Source organism: Dermacentor silvarum, chromosome 1 (genome assembly GCF_013339745.2).
Source record: "Dermacentor silvarum isolate Dsil-2018 chromosome 1, BIME_Dsil_1.4, whole genome shotgun sequence".
Lineage (NCBI taxonomy): Eukaryota > Metazoa > Arthropoda > Arachnida > Ixodida > Ixodidae > Dermacentor > Dermacentor silvarum.
Genome location: NC_051154.1, coordinates 133505675 through 133515225, shown reverse-complemented (window position 1 = coordinate 133515225; position 9551 = coordinate 133505675). Strand labels below are relative to the sequence as shown.

General features: G+C 51.3%; 1 protein-coding gene across 1 annotated transcript; it reads left to right on the top strand.

Annotated features, from left to right (window-relative positions):
* The first annotated feature begins 208 nt into the window (after positions 1-208).
* On the top strand, positions 209-8869 carry LOC119459895 (endothelin-converting enzyme homolog). The gene is made up of 2 exons (XM_037721387.1): positions 209-1048; positions 7334-8869. The coding sequence occupies exons 1-2, from the start codon at positions 209-211 to the stop codon at positions 8867-8869; spliced, it is 2376 nt and encodes a 791-aa protein (XP_037577315.1).
* Positions 8870-9551: the final 682 nt, after the last annotated feature.

The window sequence follows — 9551 nt, the reverse complement described above, 5'->3', positions numbered from 1 at the left end:
TCCTTTGTATTTTCATTTAGCTTGTTTCCCAGTACCACCCGATTCTGAGCCCCGCAGTGGGTTTGTGCCATTTTTGATGACATCATCAGCATCATTTCAAGGGCAAGAGATTCTACTGCCAGGTGTTAGCAGCCAGCGGCAGTGTCTCGTAGCCAGCCTCCTTATTTTATCTGCGCTCTGCCTCGGTCGCACCATTTCGGGAACAAGCATGAGTGACTGCTTCCAAGCCGCGAACGGGCCTCAATGTGAGAGCCCCGCGAGCGAAGAAGAATTGAGCAGCCAGGACAAGTCCGAGACCGACACTGAATCCTCGTCGCAGCCGTCAGAAGAAAGTGTTCCAGCCGAGACAGCTCCCAACGCCGCGCCCTCGGCCGTCGAAGACATCCACGTTCGGAAGCGGATGTGCAACTGGACGGCTGTCTGCTGGGAGGCGGCCATCTTTCTGTTTGCTTTCTTGCTCGGCTCGGTGGTGATCACTACCTTCGTGTGGGTAGCGACGCCGAACGCGCCTTCCCTGCTCCTCGCGCTGTGGTCCACGGCGTGGCCCAACAGGTCCATCCAGGCGGCGCCGACAACGACTAGTGAGGGCATTGAGGCATTCGACGCAGCCGTGCCCTGGGGCCCGTGCGCCTCGGCCGCTTGCCTCGAGCAGTCACGGCTGCTGCTTCGCCAGCTCAATGGAACTGTGGACCCGTGTGACGATTTCTACGAGCACGTGTGTCGCAACTGGGCGCAGGCGCATCCGCTGCAGCCGGGCCAGGCGGGCGTTTCCGTGGACGACGTGATGCTGGAGACGTACTCCAACACGCTCGTCACCGCCATCCGAGACGACCGCGCGGGATACGCCAACCTGTGCCGCTTCTTCAACGAGTGCCTGGTGCCCGACGAGCGTCTCTACTACGAGCTCATGGGCCTGCTCCAGAAGTCGGTCGGCCTCAGCGGCTGGAACACCACCGCCAGCAGCAAAATAGGCGCCGCACAGCTCTCGCAGTTGCTGGGCGCCATGCAAAGACACCTGGCCATTGACGTCGTCTTCCGACTTACAAAGGTTGGCCAACTTCCCTGTAACGTTTATATGTAGACACGTACGTACCATGCACAACATGGTGCCCATTCGGGTCGGCTGTGAATGCTCAAGAAATAGAATATAGCGCTAAATGCAATGACGCCTTGAGAGCGCGAGAAATTTATAGGGCTTCATTACTGAGAGGAGACAGACGATTGATGGCTCCATGAGTGGTTTTGGGGCTCCGTCTACCCGCACTGCTGGACACACTTTCTCCACAAAAACAAAATAACCTCATAAGTTGCATAAACGAGCTGTCAAAATATGTAATGTGACATGTAATGTAATGTAAAAACCACATGGATAATTAAAATCATAGGAGTGACAACCGAGTATGTTTAACTGCCAGTGGTCAAGAGACCGCGGTAGAGAATGTGAGAGCTGCACATCAGCGTGTTCCTTTTAGCAGTGGATCACAATATACGACGTGCTTCAGCAAAGATTCGATTTCCCAAAGAAAGTACGGCCAAGCAAGGAGGCGTACATGGTAAATTAAATTACACCGATAAGGGTGTTCTTATGTGTCAATAACTCGGGGCACCTTTTAGCCATAAAAAAGGGAATTCTGCATCGTTAAACACGATTATTGAAACTAGAATTCATAACATTACACTCTTAGTGAAGTCAGGTTTTCATGAGTGTAATTACAACATATAAGGTCTCAATCTCTTTACTCCGCATTGCCTTACTGGATATGTACTAATAAAGAAAATCAACAGCACGAAATTCACCGACGATTACTATACTCCTTAATGCGAAATTTGAGTGCAGCTCTATATGTGTTTTCATTTCGCGATATATTGGCTGGCATGAACAATCGGTCTCGTGTGGCACGTTGCAAACGGAGCGAAGTGTGGCGCGACTGCTTCACTAATCTGGAGATCGCGAGAGCGAGCGCGTGGGGCCAGCGCGTGGGTGACGCGTGGGCGCGATTCGCAGCAGCCGCCGCCGACACACCTGCCAGACGACGCGCGCTACTTTGGCGCCATCTCGTAGCCATCATCGCCGCACTACGCTTTTCTTACGCTTTCTCCATACCCTCCCCCGTTTTCCGCCGCATGGTTCGGCTGCACACTCCTCTCCGCTTTCCTCCTCGCGGATCTTCGCTCTCGCCGCTTTCTTCATCCCCCGCTGCGCTCAGCGTTCGCTCTGATCTTTCGCTGTGCTCGTTCGCTCGGTTACAAGTGACGACGCCAACGCTGACTGTTGCCGCAGAAACGGGCGCCTAAGAGCTGCGTTCTGAAATACTTTTCGACCATATCTGCATCGACATCACGGTGGAAACATGAAGCCATCATTATAATCACCACTATCACTAATTTATAACACCGTAACAAAGTCCATAGCACATGTACAGCATAGGGCTTTGTAGATGATATGCGGCACAAGTGTCAACACACTTCGCAAGACGACGTAAGCGCTACACAATCGGTATTTATAGGCTCCGTACAGTGAACAGGCGGCGCTGCTGCGCAGCAGCGGTGGCGCGATGCTCAGCGTCGCATGTGGCGGGCGGCGCGAACCTGGGAAGGTGGGAAGACAGCGAGATTTCGGAACTACGTATACACGCCTCCGAAAGCCGCTCGTATATCCGCGATCCGCTTTCTTTTTTTGTGCGTGTGTGTACGTGAAAGTACAAGCGTGGCCCTCTGTGATGGCACAATTAGTTTTTGCGGGGTTCAGGCCTATTAAAGGAATAGACGATTACTTTCACGGTGCAGCGTTAACCAGCGGAGACAAGCTCTACGCTGCTTCGCATGTTGCTTGTGTGAAAGACGGCGTGGACGTTCACGCGAAGTGCCATTCGCAACAGGGAAAGCAAGTATACGACGTCATCCTTCACGTGAATAAAGCTTACTGTTATACTAAAATTGAAGTCACTAAACTGGCACCCTGAAAACGTGACACCCTGAAACCGATTTTTAATCGACGCCTCACTGTTGGCAATGCATGCCTCATTTCGCTCCGGCGCGTTGTACGCCGCGGCCTATCATTTGATGCCCCTGTCACACTGTTACTTTAGATTGTCATACAGCTCGATCTGGACCGCGTGCAGCTACACGCTCACTCGTAGGCTGTCGTCAGCACAGTCATGTCAAGTGAGCTAAACGATTCGGATTGTTGGATCGTGTGGCAGTGACCATGCTATCCTCGTTGACTCGTTTGGGACCCAGTCGGAGCCACCTGCTGCGCTGATAAACGAGATTTATTAACTAGGCGATCTTAATTTACATGACGCGAATGTTCGTTCTTCATCATGTAAAATGATCGAGGCTCATTAGGCCCCTTTCACGAGATACGATATCGCATGCGAATTCCTTTCCTTGCATACGCGCTTTGCTTTTACAATGATACATCGCAAATGTATATCACAAGAAAAATCGCACCATGTGAAACCGCGCCTCTCAAGCGCCAGCGGCCGAAACGAGGATCGTCGAGTTAGTGCTCGCCAGCTCAAAATAGGCTTCCTTGGCATAAAATATTGCTCATCGCACATGCCAGTGCTATGCTGATCATACCGAATGCTAAGACAACGGCAAGCAGTCGTCAAATCAGCAAAGTCGTGACAAATTTCTTTTAAATGTTCAGCAGCTGGCCATGGCCGCTGGCGTCGCACAACGAGCTGTGAAACGCACATGTGTAGCACGCTTTACAGAACAAAACCTTGTCACAAATATCAAAGAAGCTGACTTACTATACTCTCCTCACAGCTGCGACCCATTTCTTTCGCCGTTCGATCTCATAAGATTTGCCAGGAAACCTGTACAACTTTATCACCGGCTGGCCTTCGTGGTTGTGACAGCCCTTTACGCAGCAGTATCACCGGTTCCACTTGCCTTTTTTTTTTTTTTTTTCACCTCCGACGCTTGCCGATGAAGCGCATGCCATTGCACCGTCGCAAGACGTATAAAAAAATAATGAGGCTGGTGAACAAAGCAAAACGGCTTCAACCGTGGCCGAGACTAAATGTAGCGCGGGGGAAAGAACACTCATCGAGCCGGCCGAGCTGCGGCGCCCACTTCCCAACACTGTTGCGTCGCTGCGCCAGATGGCGCCAGAGCAGCCGCAAACTCGACTGTACGGAGCCTATAGCCGTAATGGGGATGGAAACGATGGGATCGCTGAGCGCCCGAGTGTTTTGTATAAGTACGCGGTCATCTGCGCACATTTGCGGAACCCATTATGCGTGCCTTCGCGTGCTGGTGAACAACACGTATTTGTTAATTTAGCATCATCTAAAAAAACAGAGGTTGTAAACGAATAATGTTGTAACGCCGTCATCAGTGCTTCCACATTACCTAAATAAAACGCCATTTGCACCCTTGCGCCTACATAAGGCATGAACTGCTAAAATATGCCCTTTACTTGCGACATTCATGGGTAAAGAATGGGTGGTTTCGTCGGAGTTACACCCTATAAAAAGAAGAAGAAAAAGATGCAGAACGATGGGTGATGGTCTTTCTGTATGACATAATATACGGCATTATACCTGCTCTTAATAGGACAGTAAAAATAAGCATGAAAGAAGTTTAGACTGGTGAAGTATTCTTTCAAAATTCTCTTTTCATTCTTTCAGCGCAGAAATATTGATTACAGTGAAGAAAGTGAACTCCGTGCACACTTCCGGTTATTAAGGCGAAAGCCTTATATGTCTCATCATTCAGTCGACCTTTCGTTCAACGTCCTTGAGCGAAAACCGTGTCGTCGAAGCGAAATCGTACCAGTGTTGTACGGAACGGCGTTCCTGGAACTAGTTCCTTTGGGAGAAACGGAGGAACGCCACCGTTCCTTTAGGGTCGATGGAACTGTAACGGTAACTCGTTAGGTTTATGAATGAACGGCATAGGAAACGGTGTTCCTTCTGTAACCGTTCCACGGCATTGAACAGACGCACACACGTATACGCAGCACATCATGCAGGGCGGATGGGCGACCGCGTGAGGCGCAAAGAACTAACGCTTGACTGTCACGTGACTATGGTGAATTTTATGGTTTACCAAGCCTCCGTTCACAATAATCGCGATCTTTTCGGCATGAACGGAATATACTGATACAGCTGTTTGTACTGAATGAATGAATGAATGAATGAATGAATGAATGAATGAATGAATAAACTTTATTGTACGAGGAGTGATGTGGTTAATCTCGGGTGGAGCCCTCTTGTAGAGCCCCACTGGCCGCGGCGGCGCGCCGGGCCTGGTCCAGGGTCGCCAGTTGGTTTCCCCGTGCCTGCTCGGAAAGCCGTGCCTCCCAAGACCACGTTGTGAGTGTCTGTGATGAGCTCACCAGCCTGGATACTGCCTCGGCTGGGCGTTCCGTACATGCATTGCAATCCATTTTATTTTCTCAACACAGACTTCGCCCGGTTTGTCTTCCCGGTATTATTTTAATAAACATCACGTGATCTATTTTAATGTAAGCATCCTTTTAATCGCGTGGGGCACATATGCCAAATCAGACTTCGCAACCTGCGAGTTTTATAGGCAGGCGCACGCTTCCTACGTAAACAATTGCAACTGTCATTATTTCAGCCAAGAACAAAATGTATTGAGCGCAAACTACACAGTGGATAAAGATTGAATACGGACGTTACGTGCACATGTGCCACTGAACCGAGGCTTGTACACTCGGCTGATCGATCCATCTCCCCACCAGTGCTCTGCGCTGCGCAGTGCTTAAAGTCAGGGGGAGCCTGGGAGGCGGCCCTCCTTCCATATGTTGAGGGGCTCGGCCTTCTCTTGGCAGGTCAACTGTAGCACTGCTGCACCCATTCGACAAATTCATAGGTCGCCGCCCTATGAGCCCCCCCCCCCCCCCCCCCCCGCTTCACTGAAGGGAGACTTTAAGCCCTGGTGCTTCGTCTTCGCTGCATCACGCCGCACTATGCAGTGAAGACGTAAAGCGAAGCGACAGACAATGTAATATCAACTTATATGCATACATAATGGCTTCACTGTCATACAGTTGTGCAATGCGGTGAAGCATGCACAACGTATCGCGGTGAAGGTACACTTTAGCGGTGCCTCCAGGGGAGACACCAAAAGGACAACGGGGACACCAAAGCTGGAACCCGGGCTGACCTGTCGGTCGGTGGCTGGTCCACGCCTCCGCGTGCCGAGGGTGTAAGATCGGCGATCTTGTATGCGAACACCCCCCGGGAGGCTCCGGCCTCGGTGGCCCAACCCTCGCGCCAGTTTGCGTTCCAGCTTTGGATGTCCCCGTTGGTCCTTGGGTGTTCTGGAGAACCTGCGTCGCCCGCCTTATTATAACCGCAGGGGCTCTCCTAAGGCCTCCACTTGATTCAGAAACACCGCAATGTTTAAGCACTGTGATGCGCTAGTAGCCCCCCCCCCCCCCCCCCGAAAAAAAATGATAGGGCAATTATCCTTACCTTATCCCTCGTACGTATGCACAACATAAGAATTAACGAACTAGGATTAAGATCTTATTTGCGCAGACACGCACACAACCACATTCTCAATTCGAATTACAAGAACAGTTTGTGTCAACATTAACGCGAATCGTTAATGAGCTACAGCAGTCGGCGAAATAATAAGTGGGTGGAATTCGGTAGAGTGTTTTTCTTTTTTACAACGAAGCTGTATATGGCTATAGGTTCTGGCGGATCGCGTCCGTGGACAAAACGACGCGTAGATCTACAATTAGAAAAAAGTGGGTCGATCCTGGTGATTGTGCAGAAAGGGTCCAATGGCACGTACCCCTGTAGGCTCGGGGACCTGTAGTGCGCCCTTGAACGACCTTTGTCACACGTGGGACCCAAAGAGACAGTAGCTGTGTCTCATTCTCTCTTGACATAGCCATTTCCCGAGCGACATCATCAGTTGACCCTTGGACTCGGTACGGGTAAGAGCTCCTCGATCCGAAAAGCTCGCTCCGAAGAGGAAGAGCGCGCCTTCAAGGAGCGCCGGTGCGCTGAACAGTGCAAATGGATGCGAAAGCGACGAGAAGCCGAACGCGCAGCGGCCTAGCGTGCTGTGGCCGATGGTGCAAGGTGGTGTGTATCTAGTCGCCTAAACTCGCTTTCAATCGCACGTACAGTATACGGCGCTAGGCGACGCAACGAAGTTATGTGTTGTGTCTTTTCAGCCATTTAACATAACCACGAAATTTAAAATATAAATATAATTAGCAAAACCAACAGCTTCGCTGGCCCTCCATTTTCACATAATGCAAGGGCGCTGATTTTTTTTTTTTTTTTTGTAGTTTTAAGTGTGTGCTAACCTGCTGTCATTTAATTCTTTTCAGGTCGAAGCGGCGTCTGGAAACGGTACTCTGTTAATTATTCAGCAGCCTACTACAGTCCTTGTTCGTTCCAAGCAAAGTGCTCAGGAAGAACAACTCTCAAGACAGTACTTCGAACCGTTGCTGGCGTACTTCCGAAGAAGCTTTAAAACTGACGTGTTCATATTGGAGAAGCGGTTGGCCAACTTTTTCAGGCGCCGTGAAGATGATAATTTCGACAGATGCCCCACCTTACAGGTGTCCCAACTGCCAGTCATGCAAAGGATTGAATGGATTCCTCTTTTACGCATGGCATTTGGAGATGACAATATCAGTAAGTCGACTCCAGTGGTACTTGGTGCGCCCGAGTATGTGTTTGGACTCGCCGTTGAAGATGCTCTGCCGTCATCTAGAGAATTGGTCCACTACATGCTCTTCCGCCTTGCAATTCTTCTGTTGCCATTGAATTCTGACAGCCGCGTCAGAGACAGCTTTGGTTCTGTCGGTTACGCGAGCTTCCCAGAAATTCACCGCCCTCTGCGCCAAACAAAGGCTTGCCTTAGAATTCTGAACCGTTTTGAACCCAACATACCGCTATATTTATCAAGGGGCTACTCAGAAAGTGTGCTTGGTGGTCGACAGTTCATCCAGTGGCTTCTAGCTAGGCTTCGTGACGTCTTCCGCGATCACGTACTCAGAATTCACTCCTTCAGTAATGCCCTCCGAGGACGCCTTGTTACGGGACTCGACGCAATCGCCTGGGAGCCACTGTTCCCCACCATGCTCCTGAACGACTCAGTACGAGTCCAGTACGCTCGCGAGGCCTACCAGAACAGCAGCGTGTCTACGTCCTCCACTATGCATCAGTGGCTAACAAACTCGTCGCAGCGTAGGCTTTCATGGTCATGGCGGGGTGGCTTTCTGAGTAGCGAACCCAGACTGTCTTACCCATACCAGCGGCTCGAAATTCCGCCGGCCACGTTCAGCCTGAACGTCTACAACGACACGGCGACCGGCGCCCTGCAAATCGCTAGAATCGGGCCCCGGATTTACAGCCGTCTCTTTGATGTGCTGCATTCGTGGACGCTTGCGTACGACCAGGGACGTAGGCACCAGCGCAAGTTTGTGCGAAGTTTCGCCAGCGCGCGCAGCTGCCTCGCACAGGATTACGACCGCATGTCGTGGCTACGCAAGACCCCGAGCCCTGGCAATGGGAGCTGGCCTTTGCAGGATTTGTGGGACGGACTGGCCGTACCACTAGCGTACGAGGCTTTCCTCTTTTACTTGCGCAAGACAGACACATCGCTGCGCATGGGCGCCAGCAAAAGGGACTTTCTGGACGCGCCACGCCTCTTCTTTGTGTACTACGCTTCCAGTCTCTGTGAGAACGTCACGCCCAGGCTGGTGCGCTGGAACGCCGCCAACGGGCTCAAGAGCCCGGCCTGGTTCCGCGTCAACGGGCCACTGCGCAACACCCCGCAGTTCGCTGAAGCTTTCCGTTGCAGGGCGAAGACTTTCATGAACCCTGCGCGAAAGTGCCTCCCATCTGGCCTGAACTAGAATGAGCTCCACGGCGCGCAGGGTCAACCCACGCATGACTCTTGTTGCAACTCTTCCATGCCAAGGCAACTGTCGCGCATAGAGTATAATGAATGGCTGTTTTTGTATCCGGAAATAAAAGTGTTACGTGTGCTTGGGCGCTGTTAGTGCGCGCATCTCGCTGGCCACGAGGCTACTTGAAGCGTCTTCTGCAATTCAAAATCAAGAAGGGGGCTGACAGATGGAGTAGCACACTGCGGTGTAAAAGTTACAAGCAGGGATAAGGTGCCTCAGAAAGGCTGGCCAACGTTTCGCTAGGAAGGTATACTCCCATCGAAACGTCGGCCAGCCTTTCTGAGGCACCTTATTCTGCTTGTAACTTCCACAATTGATGAAGACTTGGGCTAACCTTCCAAGAGACAATATTAAGCTACGTTGTGGATTACAGTTCTGTACCAAACTGTCGATTTTAATGACAGCGGGACGTTGCGCTGCTGAGCACGAGATCGCGGGCTTGATCCCGGTCGCGGCGGCCGCATTTCGATGGGCGCAGACAGAATGAAATAACGCTCGTGTGCCGTGCATTGGGTGCACGTTAAAGAAAACCACAGGAGGCGAAAATTAACCACCCACCACGGTGCGTGTCATAATCAGCAAAATGGTCTGCACTTGAGTTTGTTGGTTCGGCTTCAATGCTGAAAAA

What these genes read in the sequence shown, in the direction of transcription:
- LOC119459895 (XM_037721387.1), top strand. Translation starts at nt 209, where the DNA reads ATGAGTGACTGCTTCCAAGCCGCGAACGGGCCTCAATGTGAGAGCCCC. An exon ending in TCGTCTTCCGACTTACAAAG is followed by an intron (nt 1,049 to 7,333) that starts GTTGGCCAACTT and finishes AATTCTTTTCAG; the next exon opens with GTCGAAGCGGCGTCTGGAAA.